Genomic DNA, 25,167 nt, shown 5'->3' on the forward strand with positions numbered 1-25,167 from the left:
GGAGAGAAGAGAGGGGGGGGGAATGGAGGTGGAAGAAAAGATGCCAAGAGGAAGGGGTTCAGCAGGCGCTAAGGGCTTTAGTGTACAAAGGCATGCATAGTGACTGAAGTATGAAGCCTTGAGGTGCAGGGCAGAAAGCTAGGGTATAAAATACATCCCACTGGGAACTTGGGGTATTTTGACACTATCTGAACACTTTCCATGCACTAATTCTACCACCAACGTTTATCCCCAAGAAGAATATGATTTTCTGTGATGTACCTGGCAAGGGGTTAAAGGCCTAAAGTTCCCATGTCAACAACCATGAATAAATAAGAAATAACTGCTAGCTGCACGACTGAACAGAACTGACATTAGCATGGTGGTGTTCAAAAAAAGCCAGGAACCCTACAGAGTATATCAACAAGATAAACAAGCGGTGGTTGCTACCAGAAACAAAGTATTGTGTGCAGCGCCATTGAGTGACATCACAAGCTAGGTAATGACAGAGGAGTCCGTCGAGGATCCAGCTGCCATCCATTAGTAAAAAAAAAAAACCTTTCCTTACGGGATTCTAAAATCGTTAGAGCGGTAGACTGGAATAAAGTTGGTTCATAGCGGGTAGTGTCAAAAGCGAATCAACATGCAGTTTGTTTACAGCATGGCAGCTAAACTCTGGTCTGATGTTAAAAACTATTCTTTAACTGCAACTTCTCATAAACATCAATTTTTTGGGCATTACCTATCGAGCTCCTGACTACTTCTGTTCAGTTTTGCTTTTGAATTTTATTTTAGAGAATTCATGTTAAGAAATAAAATAAGGATGAAGAAACGGCAGGGAAAAAAGTTGTTAATGAACTAAACCTAAGTCAGTAATGCTTGAATGTGCTGTTCCGGTTTACGTACATAATATCACACATATCACCAAGTGTTCCATTAGACATTGTGAAGAAAACTACTATTACTTCACTTGGCTAGCATTAATACATAACCATATTTTTTTTATTCATTTGTATGCTTTTTTTAATCTGATCTGTATTTTTTGGGGGGGGGGAATTTGTGAACTTTTTCTATCTTTTTTCAAGCATATATTTGTTAACTGTGCAAAATTGTATATTGTTTGGGTTTTTTTTCCCCAGTAGGGTTTGTTAAAACCATATGCATTTTCATAAATTATCATTCAGCATGAAAAAAAATTCTATAACTCTTTTTTTCAGTATTTCTTGAAGCATCCCTTTGCAAAGAAACGTGTAAATATACAAAAGAGGGGATTTCTGACATTATAGTAAGATGTTGTATGGGTTTTGTAGTTTATGTACATGGTACAGCTAATTTTGCTATTTTGTTTGTCTCGTCTCCAGATATCTGTGGTCAGAAAAGAAAGTTTGTTTCTTCCTGTTTGTATGGATGTTCTTCTGACTAATCTGTCTGATTGGGGTCCAGAAGATTCCCACCAACAATGGCAGAGGACCATGAAATTTTAAAACCAGACAACGTACCACAGGAATCTTCACTTCCACAAGACACCAACAAGACATACCGGAGTCTAGAGCACTCACGGTCTCTTCTAAATGGCCTGGTGGGCCTCCGGGAAGGAGGAATCTTGTTTGATGTTGTTCTCAAGTTGGAGGACAAGTCAGTGGAAGCTCATCGCATCCTCCTGGCTGCATCATGTGATTATTTCAGGTATATTTCAAAGAATCCCACATTTAGTTTGTAATTAGGATTAAAACTGAAACTATTTCAGTGGCAGTTTATGAATAGCAAATTGCTAGACCTACTTGTCAGATGCAGAAATTCAGTGTATTCATTCTTTCCAAATATCGAAGGCCAGCAGTCGGTAAAGTTACATACATGCAGCTGCATGTTGGGTGCAGTCATATAGAGTGCAACCCCATTTGTGTTTCACAGTAAAAAAAAAAATATTTAATGCTGACCAACTTTTTCACTTTTGGTTTAGCTCCTTTCCCCTCTAAAGCCTGTTTTATTCCATTCCGTTCACTTAAATAATTTTTATTTATTAATACGTGTTGCAGTCCATTTTGCATGAACTCCATTTCATTTTTCTGCATGCAAATGAGCGCAGGCATTCTGTACATATTCTTTACATGCATACCATAGTTTGCTTCTTACATATGTTCAGTAGAAATCCCATCCTTGTTAATGGGAGCAGCGGCAGCTGAGCACATGTATGCTCTTTGAAGACAGATGTTTTGCTAACATACATGTTATTGGCTGCTGCTTCGGTAACTTCAGTGGGAGTGCTACTGAGCGTTTGTAGGAAGTGTACATACATTCGCTTCCTGCCTTCTAGAGAGGCAGCCAAGGGAGGAACAAAATGAGACAGATGCTTCAATTTGCATGCTGTAAAATGAGGCGCAGTCAAAGTGGACTTCAGTATGCATCTAAAATGATAATAGAGCCAGTGTGCGTTTAACTGTGTCATAATTTTACAACTAAATAAATAACCATACAGAATAAAACACAGTAACATATCTCATAATTCCAGGATAGTACAGGGAATAAATGTATTGGGCATATTATGGGAAAAAAAACCCAGAAACATAATATGGCATAACTAATATGAAGGTAAAATATCCAGCTCCCAGGTGGCCGCTCTTATTTTACAGAGCAGTTAATTGCTCCATATAACCTGCCTTCACCAAATAGGTGTCAGAATCCTTGGTATTTTCTGGTCATCGTGGTGTCACACCATGAGGAAGCTCCAAAAATGTTTGGGCGAAAGGCGCTGTGTGAAAGGGGACAGCAGACTGGTGATTATTTTACTAACCACGGACATTCACGGGACAGCTCTTATACTAGTAGCTATTTTACGGAGGACTGGACTACGGTAATCATTGTCATTTGTTATGATGTAGGCACTATTTTTATTTGTCAAAATGTTATACTATTTACCTATGCTGCTGCTTTTTCTACTTTGCTGCATGTATCCTGGGGAGTTAATGGATGACCAGAAAATACCAAGGATTCTGACACCTGTTTTTTTGGTGAAGGCACGTTATATAGAGCAGTGGACTGCTCTGTAAAAAGTGAGTGGCCACTTCGGAGCTGGATATTTTACCCTCGTTTTCTATAAATATTACACCATATTATGTTTCGGTTTGCTTTTATTTATTCTCTTACATATGCTTAGTAAATGTATTCCCTGCACTTGGACTTAAGAGAGTTACTGTGTTTTATTCTTTGTGGTTACAGGTCACCTTTCTATTTATATTGTTTTTTTTGGCTTTTATCTAGTATTGAGGCACTAGAGGGTGTGGTGCTGCTATTTTGTCATTTCACTGGACACACTGTACTCTATATTACGGTAACTGTATTCTAACTAAATAAATGTTTAAAACTCTGCATCTTTGTTACTTTTATTTTGAGTCTTTTTGAATAAATATATTTTTTTTTTTTAAATGGAGATGTGTACCTTGTTTGTTTTACAGGGGGATGTTTGCAGGAGGGCTGAGAGAGATGGAACAGCGGGAGGTACAAATCCATGGTATCTCATACAATGCCATGTGCAAAATACTGGATTTCATATACACATCTGAGCTTGAACTTAATGTTCATAATGTGCAGGACATCCTTGCTGCTGCATGTCAGCTACAGGTGAGGAATTGAGGAATTGTTCGCTAATTAGCTTTTAAATGAAAGGGTCAACCTGGTGGCAGATCTAGCTGTACATACTTAGAAACAACCTTTGAAAAATCCCATTAACCCCTTAGTTGACACATCATGGAAAAACATTCTGCAAACTACAAGTGATATGTGTGGCACTTCATTAGGTTAAACAAGTTTAACCTAATCTTCTCCCAAATAGTGTTGCTGTAATGCAGCAACACTGAAAACTGCAGCAGGGACCATGTCTGATCACTCCTCGGAGTGTCAAAGTGCGCCTATATGGAGCTGGCCGTCTGCTGTAAAAGTTTAAAGCGCCCCAGGGTGCACTGTGACCATTCTGGAGAGCATGCCAAATTCTGGCATGGAAAGAGAAAACTGGCATTTGAAACCTTCATGTGTCTAGTTTTCAAAAATGGATGATAGGGTTAATTGAATTGTCGGGATTTAAAGATGTAAAATAGGACATGGGCACAGATGTCAAAATTCACATAAACAATGTGCACCTCCCGAATGAGGCCTTTTAGCCCCCAAACAACCCAACAAACCTATGCATGGGTGGTATCACTGTACGCTGAATACAAACCGTATATTCCGGCGTATAAGACGACCCCCAACTTTTCCAGTTCAAATATAGAGTTTGGACTATACTCGCCGTATAAGACTACCCCTCTACCCAGCGTACAACAACCAGCCAATCACGGCAAGCGATGTACCTTACCGGTGATTGGCTGGTTGTTATAAAGACATATACATACATACATACATACATACATACACCGCCCTTACACACACACACACACACGCCTGTCAATACATACACATTTATACACTGCCCTCACCACACACCCCTGCCTTTACACACACGTGTGTGTGTGTGTGTGTGTGTGTGTGTATATACCGTATATATACACACATGTATGTGTGTATATATTATATACCAGCTTACAAACACACTGACCATCTCACACCAACATACATACACTGCACTCACACCCCTTTCTCCCCATCTCTTACCTTTCTCATCTTCCATCTTCTTTCTTCCATCCAGTCGTGGGAGCGCGAGGTCTGTCATGTCAGACCTCTGTTTGCTGCTCCCTCATCACTACGCGCCGGCAATTGATGCCGAGCGCCCGGACATGATGTTATCACCGCGCTCGGCATCAATAGCCGGCGCGTAGTGATTAGGGAGCAGGGAAGCCGAGGTCTGAAGTGCCAGACCTCGAGCTCCCTAATGTCGGGCTAGTTAGAGGGAGGTCGTGATCTCCCCAACCAGCCCTGCTGATCAGGGCTAGTTGGGGAGATCACGATCTTGCACCTACCTCGGCGTGGCCCTGAAGACCGGCCCAGGGGAGGCGGCTTCTCCACTCGCCCCTCCCCTAGAGATTTGTGGCTTCGTGGGAATCTCCGGCTGGGTAAGTATTCGGTACTCGGTTAGTACCCGGCGTATAAGACGACCCCTGACTTTTAAGAAGATTTTCTGGGGTTAAAAAGTCGTCTTATACGCCGGTATATATGGTACATACGTGTTTTTTGTTGGCTGTGGCATATACCAGGGGCTGTAAACTCATACCTGAATTGTAATGTGTGTGGGAACAAAAACACAATAAAAACTTTTTACCACAAACTTTGACAAAGGCTGGTGGTAAAATTAGTATATGGAAAGGGTTAAAATACCAGCATTTGAAACTTCTTGGGGGATCTAGTTTTTAAAAATATATGAAATTGCACATGTCCCAAATGTGGCCTTTTACCCCCCCTGAACAACCCGACAAACCCATGCATGGGTGGTATCACTGTACTCGGGTGTACAAGTCTTTTTTATAGTAAATTAGATGACATGATTTGTGTGCATCAACACTACTTTGTGTCATTCACAATAAGGGGATTCACCAGAGCAGCACTTTGCAGGAGAATTGTAGTTTCATCTAACAGAATTCCATACTTGCCAATTTTTGCTCCTGGTGTCTCAGGACAGAAAGAGGCGGAGCCTCTATGTGGCACTGTGTGACTCTGCCTACTTTAGGCCCCACCCCCTCAGTCTTGCGATACCTGTACTGAGTGTCTGGAGTAGAGCCCGGCGCAGGACTGCTTTTTTAACCCTGCTCCCGCTGATTTCTTTGTCCAATCCCGCCTGCTCCTGCAAAGCGTGTGTTCCACTCCCACAACATGTGTGGTCAATCCTGCCCACTCCCGCCACAAATGTGGCCAGTCACGCCCACCTCCTTACCTGAACTGCAGATTTCCCGGGCAGTCCCAGAAGGCTGCCTTCGAGTTGCTCCCTTGCTTAATTCTGCATTACAAAGGGCCAATTCCAGTGACTATCTGCTCCAAGAATAGATTGGACAGCCCTGTATAAAGCAATTTTAAATGTTTTGTAGATTTAGTTTTGCATTATACAGGTCCAAAAATGTTCTTATTGAATCTCCTCCTTTGTATAGCTCTCTTTTGAGATGTTGGTATGGTCTATGTATTGTTCTATTTTTTTGCTAATAAGAGTTTTCTCCCAGAACTGCTGATATAGGCGATATTGTTATCTGGATTAATTTAAAAAACAAATTGCCGTTAAGCAATACTTTCTACATTATAAAAAAATGTCCTTTATTTATAGATATCCAGATGATTTTCTTTATTATTTTTGTGCACATGACTTCCACCTTCCTGATTCATTGTTCATTGTGTTTTATTGATGCCATCTATAGAACAGGAAAGAAAGGTCACAACAAGAATACCAAAAAACTGCAAAAATGTGGTATTTCACCATGGACACAATTATTATGAACTCTTATATCGTTAGATGCAATCTTTTCTAACTTTAGAACCACTGATTTGGGGTAACCTTGTTGTTTTAAATGTTCTTCTTGCAGATCTCTGAAGTAATCCAGTTCTGCTGTGACTTTCTGTTATCATGGGTGGATGAAGAAAATATCTTGGAGTTGTACAAACTGGCTGACGTCTTCCATCTCAGCCAACTAAGTGATCACTTGGATAGTTTTGTGCATAAAAATTTTATCACGTTTTCTCGTACACAAATGTACCGGCAGCTGCCTTTGGAGAAGGTGTATTCTCTACTAAACAGCAACCAGCTGGAGGTGCGATCTCAAGCCAAATTGTGTACAGTCATCCATAACCAGAAATTTATCAGGATACGTTGAAAGGTTAAAAGAAGGCCTGTCACCTAGAAGCAACTTCACTTTAATTCAATAGCCAAGCTAGAAAAAAAATATTAGGCTTCATAATACAACACAGTTTGGACAACTGCCATGAACCTTCATGAATTGGCATGAACCTTCTCATAAAAGTATATCACCCTTCATCCTATCCCATAATAGAATTTACATACAAGTGCCAAGCCCTTTAGTTTATGCGCTTATGCCTTAGCATGTCTCCTCCTTTGAAATATACCTCCCTCTAGTACTCCCTTTATGCATTTAACAATTTCTGTTGTGTTTCCTCTTTTAACACTTCCTCAGATGATTCATATTTAGGTCCTTTAGTATTTCCTGCCAGCTTATATCCTGTAAACCATGTAAATGTTTGTGTTAAGTAAAATAATTTATAAAGTATGTCTTGATAAATTATTCTATTCTACTCCTTTAGGTGGGATCTGAAAATGAAGTTTATGAGGGAGCGTTGCTTTATCACTATACTCCAGAGCAGGTGGAAACTGACCAGGTGAGCCTCTCCGAATCTCCAAAACTACTAGAGACTGTACGTTTCCCTCTAATGGAGCTCTCGGTACTGCAGAGGCTGCATGACAAGCTGGGGCCATGTCCTCTCAAACAGACAGTGTCCAGCGCCTTGGAATATCACAGGAATGAGAGCATGCAGCCGGTGCTCCAGAGTCCCCATACGCAACTTCGCTCTGACTTCGATTGCGTTGTGGGCTTTGGAGGGATGTATTCTGCCCCCTATACAGTGCTTACTGACCAAGCTAAATACCTGAATTCTCTGCTTGGAGAGTGGAGGCCACTGACGGCACCCCAAGCGCCTCGAATGTCCAATCAGGGCATCGCTGTGCTCGATAACTTTGTCTACCTGATTGGGGGAGATAACAACACGAGGGGCTACCGGGCGGAGGCAAGATGCTGGAGGTGAGAGGATTTTAAACGTAGCCAAGCAATAGGCAATGAAGACATATTGGTGTGAGAAGGAAAAATGTCCTGATATGGCAAGAACCCAGGTTATGTATCGGTTTCCTTAACATGGCATATTCCTATTATTCTAAATCAGTGGTTATCATAGAATTATTATTATATCATTGTTGCAGCCAAAGCCATCTTGTCCATACATGCATGGTAAACAGTCTCATTCATACATATATTTCATATAAATACACTTTTTCTCACACACACACACACGTACATTGCACAGTCCCTGAGCGCAACCTGTGATGGAATAGTCTTGTTCTATTCCAGGACAGCCTCCCGTTGCGGTCTCTAAGCAGAGATTGGTGCTTGGAAACAAAGGAGGAAAAAAAAACTAAAAGTCCATTAGGAACAATTGTCTAATCCCAGGTATCGTGCAGGAATCCGACATAGTCGCATATGCCAAAGAATTTTAAAAAGGAATAATAAAACAATTGTATATAAATATTTAATTCAAACATGCATGATGAGTTCTTGTGGACAACAACTGTCATGAACCTTGTCATAAGTGTCATGGGCAATCCATATGTATGATAAATGTACTCAGGGGATGCCACATTTATTATTTAGTTTGGCATTTAAAAATAACTGTGAAAATTTACTTCTTTTTTCCCCACTGTCGGCCCAAAAAATATAGGCTTTCCCTGGGAAAGTTGGAAGTTGTTTGTGATGTTCTCACCAAAATATAATTTTGGTAAAACTATGAAAATCGGCCTTGCCTCGTCTCCCAGGGCGAAAAATGTGTCCGGCAAGGGTTAAGGGGTATCTGCACTCCTCAAATATATCCTTGCTAGGGGATGTTAAGAAGTAATGTCAAGAAAAATATGAGCAACCGGATACAGTTTCAATATGGATTTGTGTAAAAGTATGCAATCTGTTTCATAGAAATATTCTATACGTGTAAATATTATAAAAACGATGAAGGTTGTTAAAGGAACTCCTTTCTTGTATTTACTTGACGCTGATTGTGCCCTTTGCCGTGACATAAATAAAAAGTATGTTCAGTCTCCTTGCTTCCACTTAGGGGTGTATTCACTAAACCAGGAGTTAACAGGAAAGGTGAACATTTTCACTGTGCTTTAAAGGGTCAACTCCGGTGAACATCTCATGATTTCTCACCTTTCTGATATAACTATGCATTATGCAGGGCCAGCTCAGACCTTCCTGCAGGAAGAAACTGGGGTTGATAATGTATAACAGGGTTATATATTTGAAATGTTCCGATTTGATGAATACACCATTAAGTGACAGTGTCTCGAGTTAGGAAAATCATTCCTTACTATCCGTATGGCTCTGACGTGCAAATTATAAATATCAATTCTGTTTTAAAGATTTGATCCCAGGCACAATCGTTGGTTCCAGATCCAGCCTATGCAGCAGCCCCATGCTGATCTGTCTGTCTGCCTTTTGGGGGGTTTTATATATGCAGTGGCAGGCAGGGATTACCATGATGAGCTGAAAGAAGTGGAGCGATATGATCCGTGTACCAACTCTTGGGAGTATGTGGCACCTCTCCAGAAACAGGCAAGGATGTTTTCCATCACATACGAAAAAAATTATCTCAGAAACTATCACTCCAAAACAATAACAATCATATCTTTGTATAGTCATCTGACAGGCTAAATTGGTTTATTCACTTAAGAGGGAGTTTGTATGAGAGTTGTATTTTCATCTTGTGGACTACACTTTGCACTATGAAGGACCAACAGTAGTAAGCTTCTGCTCCGAGAACAGCTTGGACAGCCCTATATAAAGCATATTTAAGTCACTGACGTTCCCTGAACGGGCCCTCGCTGACTGAACTATCCACTATATGAGCCCAGGCATTGTTGTAGAGAATTTTGCTATGCATGGCCCTTAATAATGCATACAGAATTCATGGAGCGGGAAACCACAACTCTACTGCAAATGCTCCTGCTTTAGTAAATAAACCCCAAAATATCGAGTTGCTGGAAATTCATCTGGCTTTATAAACAAACTGCAAAATAAAATGTTTCAGGTGCTGCAGGTTTATTTCAGAACAGCAACTAACAATGTATTGCATAATATAGCGAATAGGTACTACTGTGTTAATTGTGTAGCAGTGTTGCTTTTAAAAAGTGATATTAATGTCTTAATGTAATTTGCAGAAAATGTGATGATATATCCAGTTGTTGACAAATATAACCCATGCATCTCATCCTTATTTTAAAAATAGATATTTAAAAAAAACACTACTGGAATCCATACTGGACACCATACTAAACCTACTGGGCATCTGTCTCATGAAGCCATCACTCGTTTCTATTTCTTTTATTTGAACAGTGCTATACATTCACTCTTGTTCTACGTGTCTGAGTACAGGTGCACGCGCATGCCGGTGCAGCTTTGGATGGAAAGATGTACATTTCTTGTGGCAGAAGAGGGAGCACCTACTTAAAGGACACCTGTTGCTATGACCCAGACAGTAATCTTTGGACCTACGTGGCATATGGCCCAGTGCGAAGAGCGTGGCATGGAATGGTGGCGGTTCTGGAAAAACTGTACGTGATTGGAGGAAGCAATGATGATGAGGGTTTCCGCCAGGATGTTTTTGAGGTAAAAATGATATTGTGAGGTTTTTTTTTTAGTCTTAGTATAGTGCAGATACATCCCATAGAGTGGAAAACAAAAGGTATATGAATGGGCAATATGGTATTGAACAGCGGATAAAATAATCCATAGGTTGCACCCGTTTAACAATTGTTTACCTTGGAATATGCATATCTTCCTAGGTGTTTGCTCATCATGTATTAGTAGGTATCTATATCTTCCACTTTATTAAAAAACATTTAAAAATATGTGTAAATTTGTTAGACCGCCTGTATCCAGGATTAGGAAGCTTAAATTGTTTTTGGGCAACAAGTACACTTTGATTTTTCACCTTAACCAGTATTGCCCACTAAAATGTATCAACAATTCTGCAGCATTGTAATGACTAATATTGCTAATATAGCTAAAATGCTTTACATAGATGTAGTAATGGTAGGAACATTGCAAATATTTGTCCTTGTAATGTCATTCCTATTCTATATACTAAATGCTATAAACCTGAATTGGGTAAGCAAGCATAGCATCATCTACTTGATCTGTTCCTCTCTTACTGCTTGTTCCACCTATCCTTAAGGTGGTTTGCTACAGTCCGAAGACAGACCAGTGGTCCCATGTGAGTCCGCTTCCAGCAGGGCATGGCGAGCCAGGTATTGCTGTTCTAGCCAATAAAATCTATGTCTTGGGAGGCAGATCACACAACAGAGGCTCACGAATGGACTACGTACATGTGTATGAAGTAGAAAGGGACTTCTGGGAGGAGGGACCGCACCTGGAGGATGATATTTCAGGCATGGCAGCCTGTGTCATCACCCTGCCCAGATCTGTGCTTATAGATACAGATGCGTGGACTCAAGAGATGTACATCCATTATTTGGACAGAGTACATCATCCAACTGACAATGCTTCTGAAGTTATGAGTGTATCAGACTGGGAAGACTTGGATAATTCAAGTGAGGACTGATACACATCCACTCAACAGTATATGAGCATATGAAACATGCTGTCCTCCAAGTTTTCCTGGTTTCTTTCCTGTTTGGAGCACCTCGTTGGTTTGCATGTTGACCTGGAGGAAGGCCTTCAGACAGGGCATGGGTTTAAATCTTGTATACATAACACCCAATTCAAGAAATAAATGGAAAATGTTGAATGTTCAACACTTTGCCCAAACCTGGCTGTCTCTTAACATTTACTGCCTACATTTCATTTTAAGACTTAGGGAATAAACAGACACACGCTATGAGGAATGATTATTCTAACAACTGGTAAATTCAAGTGATGTTTTAGTATTCTGCCAAATTCCGTGTAATTTATAATGTAACTGTTGCATTTGCCTTTACAAGCACAAGTATGTTTTGGATCACAATCGAAATACATTTTTCACGGTTTCTTTTATGAACAGATATCTTAATTAAATAAAATTATAATATATAAATATACAGAAGTTGTATTCGAATCTGCTTGCACAATATGAATACAAAGGCCTTTTGCCTTTCTCTGTCTCAGTCAGTGTGTACAGTCGAGAAAATGAATCATGTGGATTAAGGAGTCAAACTAGTTTTTATATTCTACCAAACATGAACAAAGGCAGGTTCCAGTTGGCTCTCAGTATGTGGGTTTAATGAATAGAATGATGTACCAGATCATGAGAGGAGCTTAAAAGCACACAAGTCTGCTGGGAAGAACAAAATGTATAGAGACATACAACCCTACAACCATGGAAACGGTCACTGACTAGACTCCCCCGAAGTTGCATCCCTTTGCAGGACAACCCTCCCAAAACAATTTGTATATTCACTAATTGCCGACGAGTATTCACACGCACATGCATGAAATAAAATTTCGCAAATTGAAGGGAAGCTAATTTAAATTTAATGACTAATTACATTTGAAAAATGTCTACCCTCAAAAAAAAAAATAAAAAAAAAAAATCCAAAATATATATTACCAAAAAACATGCCTGTTGAATTTAAAGGGAAAGGCTACTGTATTTGGAAGGAGGAACAACATGAAAAATTAAAGGGACTGTTATTGTTATTATGTTTTATTTATACAGCGCCAACAGTTTACACAGCGCTTAATACAATACATATATACAAGGGGTATGACAAGACAAGAATTGACAGATTAAGATAAACCGATACATTAGATGGAGAGAGCCCTGCTCGCAAGTTTACAATCTTGAGGGAATGGTGTGACAAACATAAGGCACAGAGAAAGGGTGAGAGCTAGTGTGGGGCTCTGCAGCTAATTATTGATACATGCATTAAAGTACATATGACAGCTGGGTGTCCCTTTAACATCCATAACTAAATACTGTATTAGATTATACCTAGTCTTGTCCAATGTCTTCCTTTCAGTAATGTAAACTTGTATAGGGCGGATTTGATATATGTGACTAATAACGTTAGAGACCACCATGTCAAATTTGAGGAAATTTTTTTTTAAAAAAAAAGCATGTTGCAAGTTCTAATATTTGCCCTATAATTGGAAAAATAGATGAAAATCCTGGCGGTTTGGTAATTTCCAAATCAGGAAAATGTTATATATTTTGGCTATTTTTTCGTATCGGCTCTAGCTGTGTACTGATTATATCCGCATAAAACTGTCTTTTATTCCTACAAAGTAATGTCTTGCATTTATGAATATGGCATCAAAAGAAATCCCTACGTGAGCTGATAAAAAAACAAAAAACATCAATATATAATTTATTTGGGTGATTTAAGTGAGTAAGAGGGCCATTCCTCCGGTCCTGTAGTGTAAAAAAGCCCTGGCCCTTAAGGGGTTAAACTTTACATAATTTAAATCTATTTTATAGTTTAGTTTTGCATTTTAGGCTGAAAGTGTTACATTTGTCAGTGTAGGTGTATCCATGACTGAAATAGAATTAGACTAAATATACAACACTAGGTGGAAGCACGCTTTACAATGCAAGCCTTAAATTATTCAGACGCTACCTTTCTATTCAAAAAGCTGCATAATTACTCCCTGCTGCTCCCCCTCACTATTGTGTTAATCAAATTAATACACTCATTGATAAGTGGATTGGATTGCGCGGCAGTAATTTCATTACCATTAGTACTACATATATATAATATTTATGAGGTAACCTGACGAAGACGTTCTGCATGCTTATTGTAATAACGCCATTGGCCGCGTCTTGGTCATTTGTCACTAGGAATATCTTTAGTAGTACGTAGTCACGACGCCCCGAACGCTCAACAATTAGTTGGGTAACCAAAATTAGCTCGGTCGAACCGAATTCATTGCCAGACTAAATATAAGGAATGATGTAACTCGTATCACACCCCAATGTGGCGGGGTGTAACTGGAACAGCGAATAAAAGCAAAGGAAGGGTATGACAAAACGGCTGCTCTCATTGGCTACGTCATATGATTCTTGAGGGAATGAGCGTGATGATCTGCACGGAATGAAGTGACTGAAGGCTAAGCCAATGAGGACGCGGCGGGTCCGGCTCTGATTGGAAAATGGAAATATAGGCGCCTAGCGTAATCGAAGAAAGAAAAGTGGGCGGGGAAGGAAGGTAAGATGATCACGCGCTTGATAATCATTGGTCGTTGATGTTCTCTGACGTACTTCCGCTTGGCTGAATGTGAAAGCCCGCTGTCCGGACGCCATTTTTATTGTCTTTTAAGTCTTGCTAAGCGAAGTAGGGAGGAGATTCCGGTGTGGGATACATCGCGCGGGCCTGACAGGACCTGCAGCTTCCGGCTTGAACATGCGTCCCGGAGCTGACGAGGAGCCCGTTTGCTTTTGAGGAGTCCCTCATTCCACCTAGCCGCTTTATTTATTTTTTTCTAGGCAGTAACGTCCAAGATGTCGTCCGCTCGCTTTGATTCTTCTGACCGCTCAAGCTGGTACTTCGGACCTGTGTCACGACATGAGGCTCAGTCGCGACTGCAGGGCCAACGTCACGGTGTGTTTCTGGTGCGTGACTCTTCTACCTGTCCCGGCGATCACGTGTTGTCTGTGTCCGAGAACTCGAGGGTCTCCCACTACATCATCAACTCTCTGCCCGGCCGCAGGTACAAGATCGGTGACCAGGAATTTGATAACCTCCCGGCCCTTCTGGACTTTTACAAGATCCACTATTTAGACACCACTACCCTCATCGAGCCCGCACCCAGGTGAGAGAGAACGGTACCGGGGGGGGGGGCGTTTTAGATCGGTTCTACTATAAGTCACATCACCCTCAGCCAATAGCGAACCAACAGCAGGATGTCCATTTTTATTTTGTGAAGGATTTGGAGAAGGTGTTTTATTGCCCGTTATACCGCCGTTATTCGGCGTTCTGGAATACACCTTAACGTGCGCCGTCTACTTGGCTGCAGTTGCAGCCCTCCCACCGATGTACGTTATCTACCGCAGGGGTAGTCGGTGTGTTACTAATGACCTCTGTCTATTGAGGCGATCGCGTCTCTGTCCGTGGATCCGCTGTCACAAAGTACATCCCAATTGTTTTGACTTGATAGGAATTTTATATGTAATCACCACACCTCTCATTCATAGAAGGGAAGTTACGTGCCGAGGCTGTGCAGATCCTTCCTCAGTATACTGTTGTCTGTCAGTCCTGGGTTTTTGTGTCCCCTTTGGCTCTATGTAACCATCAATTGTTGGCACTGTATAAATAAATGTAATTAGTTTTCAAGAATACAATATGCGTGCTCCCAAATAACCCCATGTACATAGTGCAGCATTGATGAGCCGTTCATATTGGCTTTTTGTATAGATCCCATCTGTAGCCCCCCCCGAAAGCTTATGAATCTTTTGGCCCAATAAAAGGTGGACTTCAGCTACACTCTACAGTTTGTGTCGGGCTATTTCAGCTGTATTCCTTTTTCTTATGCTTTTGTCCCCCTAAACGTACTGGAGTGTCTGTGCAGATCTCCCATCTTCCGTATTTTGCCGTTAGAAAGTAGGTCAGCGTGGTGAAGAATGTCAGGAGTTTTGCCAGCCCATGGCAGCTAAGAAGTTTCTAGTCCGGTCTGTAGGCAACTAATCAAAAAAGCCATTCAAATACGGGACTCTGTGACCCGTCTCTCAATGAAATGCTTTGGTCAGCATGAAAATACTCAACTTTGTTCCGTAAAACAAAACAAGTTGCTGATGAGGAGAATGCCTTTCGTGCCCTCGCGGTATCTGACACTGCGCTGTGTCGATAGTGCTGATTATCCACTACAGATGATTGTGCTGTAATCAGGCTCACGCATCCGCTAATGCAAATCAATGCTCCGATCGCTCGTACTACAGCCGCTTGCTTATGGCGAAAGTGACATTGCAGCCTTCGGTCCTTTACATGTCCCCCTTAAGGAAATCATAAATGGGAGGCAAGCTTGACTATTATAGATGTTGCAGTTGTGGGTCCTTTGCTGTCTTAATGTTAAGAAGCACTGCATTGCATCAGTTTGAAGGCAAGATTATAAAACGTGCTCCGCTTTTAGCAATGCTAGGTAGAGCAGATGGCATCGGTATGAAGTCTTTCGACTTGGCTGATCAGAGGAGGATAATCTGTTTAGCATATCCTATAGTGATTATCTTGAATTATTATAATTGGATTACTGTGATTTTTGGCTGATCTCTCTTGTGAGCTTTAAATCCTGTTTCAAGTGCAAGTCATTTTCATCTATTGCAGTGTCCCTGCGTGCGTTCTCTGTATCTCCGTGTTTTTTATGATTCTATAAATGAACGTTTTAATAAGTGAATAAATGCTATATTGTACTGATGTTTAGTGCCCTTTGAGCTCACTAATGTTCTTTGTAATTAGGTATCCAAGTCCGCCTGTGGGCACCGGCTCAGCACCTAACGTACCAGCTTCTGAGGAGAACTTGGAATATGTGCGGACTCTGTATGACTTCCCTGGCAACGATGCCGAGGATCTGCCTTTTAAGAAGGGGGAAATTTTAATCATTGTAGAAAAGCCAGAGGAACAATGGTGGAGTGCCCGCAATAAAGACGGTCGTGTCGGAATGATTCCCGTTCCTTATGTGGAGAAGCTGTCCCGTCTTTCTATCCACGGGAAGATGGGAAATAGGAATTCCAACAGCTATGGCATCCCAGAGCCAGCGCATGCTTATGCCCAGCCTCAGACCCCAAGTCCGCTCCCTGCTTCCTCCACGCCACCTGGGGCTGTGATCACCCCGTTACCATCGACCCAGAATGGACCTGTCTACGCTAAAGCGATTCAGAAAAGAGTACCGTGTGCTTACGACAAGACGGCTCTGGCATTAGAGGTAGGTCTGCTTACATGTGCGCATGCTCTGTGGAATTCTGCACCCCACGTCTTCCAGTCAAGCTGTGTTTATGTTAATGTCACAGTGTGTTATAGCTGTTGTAATGACTTACTATATCACACCTTAGAACTTCTATTGTGATTTTACTACTGAATTATGGAAAAGAAATGTAAGATGCCTTGGCAGGTACAATGAAATAATAGTGCTTTTTGAGGTTTGTGTATAAAGAACAATTCTGGCACGTCCAATGGAATGTTGCTGCTAATGGCTGTTGCCACAATTGCTCGTTTTACGTAATGTATTTGCGTCTGAACTGTGAGAACAATTTGACTTCTGCCTGGCAATGCCTTTGTATCAGAAGAGGTGAACGGCATGTATGCCCTGTAGCTTTGATGTGACCAACACTGAGTAGGGGCTAAAGAAGCAAAGCTAATTAAGATGCCCCCCCCCTTCCACATGTCAGCAATGGGCCCAGGTAACTTAATGAATGGGTAAAATGTCAGTCTAGTCTCTTCGTTTTAAGCAGTCATGGGCTGTTGCGTTTTACCATGTATTCAACATAATGAGCTACTGTGTTGAATAATGGGCTATGTCTTCTCCACCTCAGCAACAGTTCATAGAAATTGGTCCACTCAACATTCTAATAATATATAATTGTTTTAATGTATAAATTATATATCTTAAATGAAAGCATTGTATGTTACAAAGCTGCTGTATAGTAAGCCCTATGGTGTGTGTGTATGTGTGTGTGTATATATATATATATATATATATATATAGTGTTTGTGTACTTTGCAGTAAGTGAGGTACAGTAGCCTACTGGTATTTTGCGGCGGGTACGGTATGTATCAATCGGTGAGGTCCCTGCCCCATAGCGCTAACAATCAGTAGTGTGTTATATTTGGTTAAAACACCTCTGGAATGCACCGTTTCAAAGAGGTATTTCATCTGTGGACTGGATTAGTATTATCCGATGCTCTTGTGAGACTATTTCAATCCAGCACTGTGTCAAAATAGAGACCCCGGTTTGGGGCTACAAAGTATACATAGTGGTGATAGGGTGTCTAACATTGGGATTTGGCTCATAAGTCATCTACACAATCAGCACATCTATTTTCATTTCCATACCTGTGCTTTTTCGCGTGTGTGTGAGAAATATAGGTCTCTACAGCTTATTTTAACAAATTTTGCAATTAGTAAAACAATCACAAGCGTCTCCTGGGTTTCTTATTCTAATTAGGTTAGTTCTTGGCAGAAAAAAATGAAAATGCTTAAGTAGGTTGAGTTCTGCTAAATGAGATCATAAAATCTCTGAGAATGTAGCACAAAACTGTCAGACCCCGTATAAACCCCAGTAACGAGTGTTGTAAAGCGTTGTGTGAGACGTTACGTAGCCGATAAGGCCATGTCTTTCCGTAGGTCTATCCTCTCTAGTAAGAATAGCGGTCTTTCCCCAGCTTCTGTTGATGTTCAGGGCTGAGGGTGACAACTGGTTGTTGGTAGTAACAGCAGGTAATGTGGACGCTTCTGGACTAATCTGGAGAACAGAAGTATTTCTTTTGTGAACTATAAGTTTGCAATGGTTTTGTGTCGCGCCCCCCCCCCCATTTAAGTTCTCTGTTGCCAAGTTTTTTCTTGTAATGGTATATTCTTATTACTTAGATGTGCTGAGCTAGATGGGGTAGGTGTTCTAACACTATGGCAGTTGGATCGTTTTATTGCTGTTTAACAAATCATTACATTTTAGGTATAGAATGTCAGAATTGGCATGTATGTCTAGCAGTAGCTTCCCATTTTTCTCCCCCATGTTGGAGCAGAGCTTCTAGATAAGTTGATTGCGCTGCCAGCAGAGTTCTGTGGACGTATTGCGCAGGCAGTTCCCTTTTAAGCAGTTTCGCTTAGTGTGCGTGGGGGGGTATTCTGCCAAAGTGCATGTCTGATGTTTAGGAACTCTACTTTGGGCTCGCCCACTCCATGTCTTAATGTTTTCTAACCTCAAAAGGTATTCATCTCGCTGTACTTCAGCGGCACTTTTGAGAGATGTAGTGGAGGTTCTGCTGGTGACAGTATGAAGAAAATCAGTTTATCCGCCAGACTCCACATAAATTGTATGGGGGGGTGGGGGCCTCAACCTCTCATTGCCTTGTCTTCTCTTTGGTCAAATGCAGAGTTTGATAAGTCTGTCTCTTGCGTAGCTTAACTGCCCCTTTCTCAACCGTTGGCATAACTAAAATAACTTGGCTGGTGCCCCTCTACAGAAGCTGTACTACTGACTAGTCTGTTCTCTTTTCTGTTCTACTCGCCCCACTCTTACGGAGGCTGACATTTAACGCATCTTGTCGTTTTGTGTTTTTTTTGTTTTTTATGGTAAAACTGGCCACTCGCTTAGCTGCACAATTAAAAGAAAATCATTAAGTGACCCTCATTTTGCTAAAAGCTGTGTAGGTGACCTCCTTGGCTGCCCAGTTGGGTTTCTTGCCTGTAGCCGGTACTTTACTGAGACAGAGCAATCTCTCTGCATGAGAACTTTCTTCTATGTTCATGTGTAAATGTGGATGTGTCTCTGTTCGCTCTCCTGACGTTTTCATGGCTTGGTCTTCTGTGGCGTGCGTTACCACTTTTATCGGGCAACCGTGTTGGGAATGAGTCAGTGCATGGCTGGGTTTATCAGCAAATACATTCTAACAGGAGGAAGTGACACATGGCAGCGTTATGTTAAACTGAGTCAGCGGAACGCCGTGTCTGCAGGTGGGACAAGGCTAAGAGTTTGTGGAATTTGAGTCAGGTCTTCTTCCCCCAGGCTGAAGATTCCAGCAGGGACTAGTTGTTAACACGTCACATGGAGGTTTATGATGGGTGAGGTTCTCCCCACGTGGCTTACTATAGCAACTTTTTTTTTTTTTTTAGCTTGGCTGAGGTAAAAGCCTGCTGCAACCTGTCTTTACACGACTTTACCAGGGCTCTTTGCCCCTCGAGCAGGAATCCATACTGTGGCTTCTTTCAGTTGGAAGTCCAGCTGTTTCAATGCAGTTTGTTTGCTGCTTCCGAAGAACTTTTTCTAAATTTATCATAGGATTCTTTGCTTTATGGAATTTTCTTGACTTTCAGAAGCTTCATGGGTGTCTCATGCTTTTTTCTTTGTACTTGCAGGTGGGAGACCTGGTGAAAGTGACTCGGATGAACATAAATGGCCAGTGGGAAGGTGAGGTGAATGGTCGGAAAGGGCTTTTTCCATTCACACATGTCAAAATAATCGACCCTCAGAATCCAGATGAGAACGAGTGACCGGTTTCTTCTCCCTTCAGCGTTCTGCCACATCTCTCCCTCAGCCTTGTTCCAGATCGTCTGAAATTTCCTGGCATACCCCTCACCTCATTTTTTTTCCAGCCGCATTGTTAATTGACACATCTGAAAATAACACGTTGCAAAGTTCACCTACTGACGCATGTAACATAGCTGTGTTTGTCCATAACGCAAAGCTGCTGCTTATCATGTGCTCAACGCCCTGAACAAGCTTATGGAGTCTGGCAGCATTGCCGGTCTGGATTGACTGCTTGGGCAAAAATCCTACTCACTGTTACTTGGAGAATAATGTGTTCACATTCAGATGCCTGTGGGTTTTCTTGAACAAATTTAAATCAGTCTTGTCTGATTACTTTCTGTCTGGGGAAAGCTCCATCTCGTACAGGAGATAACCCAGTAGCAGCCCCGGACAAAAATCGCTACAATGCAAGGATATTTCTTGTCGGGTAAATTTTGTGGCCTCTTTGAACTGTCAAGATCCACCAGGTCGTTGAAGTCATTTGAAATGAGGCCTTTATTTAAAAAGAAAACCATTGCTCTGCGAGACATGAATTATCAGATGCCTAATTACCCTTTCATGTGCACAGAATGCTGTGTCTCTGGGTAAGAACTTTGCCTGCCTGACCTTCTGGACAGATCTTAACGCATGTGTATCATGCACCATTGTGATTCACCCTCTGTGCCATTATTTGAAGAGTTTAGCAGATAGACCTCATTGGGACGACTCATTTAGTGAATGTGCCATTTTTTTTATTTTTAGGAAAACGATTATTTTAAAAATGACAACTTTGTTCAGAAATGAGTTTCTCTGCAGCCTCGCTCTCCCTAGGATGTTGCTTTTATTTTAAAGAATTGGAAAAGTCTCTAATAGGCCTTCTTCTTTCTGGCCCTAGAGGTTAGCTGTTCAAGGGATCTACAGCTTCTACTGCAAACAATTACCACCAGGGCTGTTCCTCACCTGCTGCCATCTTGTTTTTCTAAAACTGAGTGGCTATGTTCTGCTGCTACAAAAGAGCACAAAGGGCAGAATCTGGTTATCACAGCCTCTGGTTCAGAGGTAACGTGCTCAGTTTCACTAGTCGACCTCCTTTTTGTAGGGGGGGGTTTAACACAAAACATTGTTCTTTTAAAACTTACATTTGTGCTGTTGTCTTATAGCTGATCGGTTTTTCTGTTGCTTTATATCTGCAGATTTGCCCATTTTCTCCAAAATAGCTGCTTACGCCTATCCGCCTAGCAGTTTTGGCTATGTCCTGTTAGAATTTCACAATCTACAATTGTTTACGAGTGAGGCAGATATTTAAAGGGAATCTGTCATTTGGGGCACCTTGTTAAGGCAAGATGATGTCTCATTTTATTTTTGTAAAGGGATGAAAAAGCATCTGTGCCATTTTGTTTGCTTGTAAATTGTAATTTTATATGTATTTACTGTTAAGAATAGTGTGGTTCCTCTTCCCTAACGTAATTACATGCCATGACTGTACATTTTCACCATTGAGTCCACAGGTAGCATCTTTTTCACCATTTCCTGCTGGGCTTGTTAACTTTTTTTTTTTTCTCCCGTGTGGCATCCCAATTCGGCAGTGTGCCCTACAAAAGGGATCTGCATCTCACCTGGTTATATAGAATACACAAGCAATTTTAGGTGTAAGCTTTTAACTTTTTTTTATTTCATAAATCATAGACTTGAGTTTGTTTTATTTTCGCTCTGTAAAATTAACAGTATTAAATGACTTATATTCTTAGTATATGTTGTGTGGTTATTTTGTGTACATTTTTTCAAGGTCCAATGATGGAGAAGAAGAGAGATACTTGTGCTACTTTTGGAGAAGATACATTCAACAATAGCATTTAGGTTTCAGGTTTAAATGGCAAAACTAAATATCCAAAACAATTACATTAATTGAAAGATAATTTAGTTAAAGGAGGATATTTTACCACATGGAACATAAGCTAAAGCTCGCTCTTTCATTCTCGCTTGCTCTTTCATTCTCGCTTGCTCTTTCATTCTCGCTTGCTCTTTCATTCTCGCTTGCTCTTTCATTCTCGCTTGCTCTTTCAGATTGTAATATACCAAAGGTGAGCCATAACTGTACAAGAGGGGAGGCATACCTCTGTCAAGTTTAACAAATTCTGCACTTCTTGCTATTCACTTAATAACCATATGTAATAAGTGTGTGTGAGATAGATGTGTGTGTGTGGGGGGGGGGGTGATATATATATATCACACAGGCAACTCCCCACTAATGTTTTAGTATCAGATGGAAAAAAAAAAAAAGTTTTCAAAATAAATTCACTATATTTTAACGAATGTCTTGTGGGACACACTTCATAAACATTGTCATAAAGAGTAAGATCAGTGTGGTGTTCGGACAGTGATAGTCACCCAAAATAATGCAACAATGGTCTGCAGACAAAGGTTTGTTAAAATAAGATGTAACAGGTCTTTTGTCAATGCTAACCTACATTATTGTATGAAGCGCAGTAGTTTATGCCCAGGAAGATTTCCCCTTTCAAGCCATCAAATATTTATACCATGGGAGAATTGCTTAGCTTCCTGTTGTCTGTCTGCTTCTGTAAGGGTGTCTAATTTATTTAACTTTTAAACAAAATGATTTCAAAATTTAGGAAGTCCTTTTTAAAGGGTAAAATTGTTAGTTACTCCAGGCGTGCTTTGTAAGGGTGGGATAGAAGTTCTGGACGGAAAGTGTTTTTTAGATAACGCATTCTGTGTACATCCAAATATCTCTGCTTCTATAAGGTGATGGTGACATTCTTCTTTTAATAGGGGGGGGAATCCTTACAAATTCTGGGCTAAAAGCAGGAAAATACTCACGTTGAAATCAGTTGGAGTGCTTACTTACTGCACATGTCCATAAAGGGGGTCTTATTAGACACCCAGCCCATGCTGAGCCACTGCTGGAACTGAGAGGAAAAGGGGCAAATGTATGTGGGGTGATTCTGCTGAGTCCGTGCATTTGCAACGGCTACCTCATGATTTAGAGGACCGCTTGGTCATCATATATTGAAGTGCGTCCAAATACAAAAAGGGTTTTTTTATCGGAAATGTTTCTAAAGCCCCGGTGTGAAGTTTCCCGTCTTCAACGCTATAGAGTGAAATAGCCGCAAAGTTAACAGCAAAGTCTTGATGCAACCTAATATAAGATGCTGTGTGGGAGATTCCAATGTATTAATGGCTTAGCGGTGGTCAACAACTGAACAAAAATGTTCTTATTTCTGCCAGTCTTATTAAATTTAAATTCATGATATATGTAGCACAGACACTTTAGGCCTTTATTAAAGTTGCATAAGATTATAGTGTCCTGTTAATGTCTCTTTAAATAGCTGGGTAGCTGCCACCTTTTGTAGTTAACAAACATGATTTAATCTGCTTATCATATACCGTTAAAGGAGTAAGAATTGATAACATGGGGTTGAATTTTTTTATTTATTTATAAAAATGTCCCTCATAGCCCCACCAAACAATGCGTATGGAAAAAATAAATCTTAAGCAACGGCAGCAGCACTACCACCCCCCCTTTCTGTGGTCTATTTTTGCCACTTATAAGCTGCAGGAAAGCACTTCCCTTGCAATCAATGGTAGAGGGAGCACTTTCTGCGCATGCCCCCACAGCGTTCTCAATAGACCCTCACATTGTCTGCTGAGCTAATGCTGAAGCTGGCTGTAAGTATATCTCATGCAAAGAGTTGTGTTCAGGAAAGCAAGTCTCTGCATAGAAAATTTCTAGGGGGAGTTGCAAGGGGGACACTGGGCATTCAGAGGAACCGTCTCAGCTTTCCTGTGCATTAAATTGCAGATGATGGCTTGAGTGTCCTTTAAAGTAAAATCTATACTATGTAAAAGTGACCTACTTTACTTCAGATAGAGTAGGTGATTGATGCAAAATGTGAGTTCTGAGACTTTCATCCTGAAGACCGTGTTCTACATTTCTTCATTCTTCGTTTTTTTTTAACAAACTACTGCAAATCTTATTGTGCCCCGATTTAAGTAAAAGAGGCTATGCAAAATGCTATATGAATCCATAATGTGTGTCCATCCAAACACCATTTCCACTTTTAAGTGCAAATGTATGGTGTGGCCACCCTCGGAGAAGCAAGGATTACTGATGTCTTTCCTCACTCCTGATCTATGCCTTGACTGCAATGCAGTACGAAATCATTTCATAGAGCATATGCTCTATTTGCAAGTCCGGTTTGAGTATCTGTAATTGCTAAATTTCATGTCATTGTTGCCTAGTAAATTGAGATAGACCTCAGACTTGTGTCATTAAATATAAGAAAAAAAATATATTTGCTGTTATGTCTTTACAGAGCTGGTGCTAATTGTTATACATATCTCAAAATAACATTACCCTATTTCTGCCCCTTTCATATGTGAACATACCCCTCCCTTCCATCATATTTGTACTGGTACATTGCGGTTCTTTGAGAGAGGACGCCCGGCAATACTTTATTACTAGTATCGCAATAAAATCAATTTCAAAAATATTGTGCTATCTTTATTTTGAGAATAGTTCTAGTGGTTGCATTAATAATGTTTTTCAGACCGCTGCATATTAGTCACTTGTATGTGTTTGTATAATAGATTGGGCAAAGATAACAAACTGATGATAATAATAAAAGTCTGGGAAGGAGCAGACGTCATTAGCATCGCCATAAAGAATCCGCACAGTGTGGTGCTCGAGCAGGAAAAGGCACCCAAAATATCACATGACCAACAACAATGGCAGCTTCCGGGTCTACAAATAAAGTAGGTTTATTTGAACAAAAGGAAATAAAACCAGGTTTTTGTCATTGCTAATCTGCTTTCCTGTATACGGCACTGTATTTTATCCTCAAGGAGTTAAAGAAACCTACAAGACGCTTTCATCATTCGCAGGCTGAGCTAATATTGAAAGTTGTTGCCGAGCAACTACACCTACTGGACTACGTGTGATAGAAGTTGGATCATGCTCTGTGTTATGAACTGTGCCATAAAGATGTTTTAAGTTGTAATTATTTAATTGACCACAGGGTGGCCTCAGTATCCTGAAAGGGATCTGGTAGTACAGAGGAATGTGAAGTCAAGAGTATGTATTGTTTAGAATCATTAAGTGCAAGTACACAATTAACTGGTTTGACGCGCAAGTCCCATTTTCAATACCCTTTTGTAGGATATTTGAACTCGCTGATATGACGACGCTTGGCAAACTGTCTCTTTAGTAATACACCTTACAAAACCTCTGATGAGCAGCAGTTGTTACAGATCATTGCTTAAATGAATCTCTTT

The 25,167-nt window shown here is 40.8% G+C and overlaps 2 protein-coding genes across 2 annotated transcripts; both read left to right on the forward strand.

Annotated features, from left to right (window-relative positions):
* Window positions 1–1,438: 1,438 nt before the first annotated feature.
* Window positions 1,439–11,286, forward strand: LOC149290311 (kelch-like protein 22). Its single transcript, XM_089489557.1, has 7 exons — window positions 1,439–1,665; window positions 3,432–3,597; window positions 6,474–6,698; window positions 7,207–7,700; window positions 9,086–9,278; window positions 10,098–10,331; window positions 10,900–11,286. Exons 1-7 carry the CDS (start codon window positions 1,439–1,441, stop codon window positions 11,284–11,286), a joined length of 1,926 nt encoding a protein of 641 aa, XP_089345683.1.
* A 2,874-nt stretch (window positions 11,287–14,160) lies between these two features.
* CRKL (CRK like proto-oncogene, adaptor protein) lies at window positions 14,161–19,859 on the forward strand. The gene is made up of 4 exons (XM_089489482.1): window positions 14,161–14,471; window positions 16,109–16,339; window positions 16,376–16,574; window positions 19,725–19,859. The coding sequence occupies exons 1-4, from the start codon at window positions 14,161–14,163 to the stop codon at window positions 19,857–19,859; spliced, it is 876 nt and encodes a 291-aa protein (XP_089345608.1).
* Window positions 19,860–25,167: the final 5,308 nt, after the last annotated feature.

This window comes from Sceloporus occidentalis, unplaced genomic scaffold, assembly GCF_023333645.1.
Source record: "Sceloporus occidentalis isolate IW3139 unplaced genomic scaffold, rSceOcc1.0.p SCAF_40, whole genome shotgun sequence".
NCBI lineage: Eukaryota > Metazoa > Chordata > Lepidosauria > Squamata > Phrynosomatidae > Sceloporus > Sceloporus occidentalis.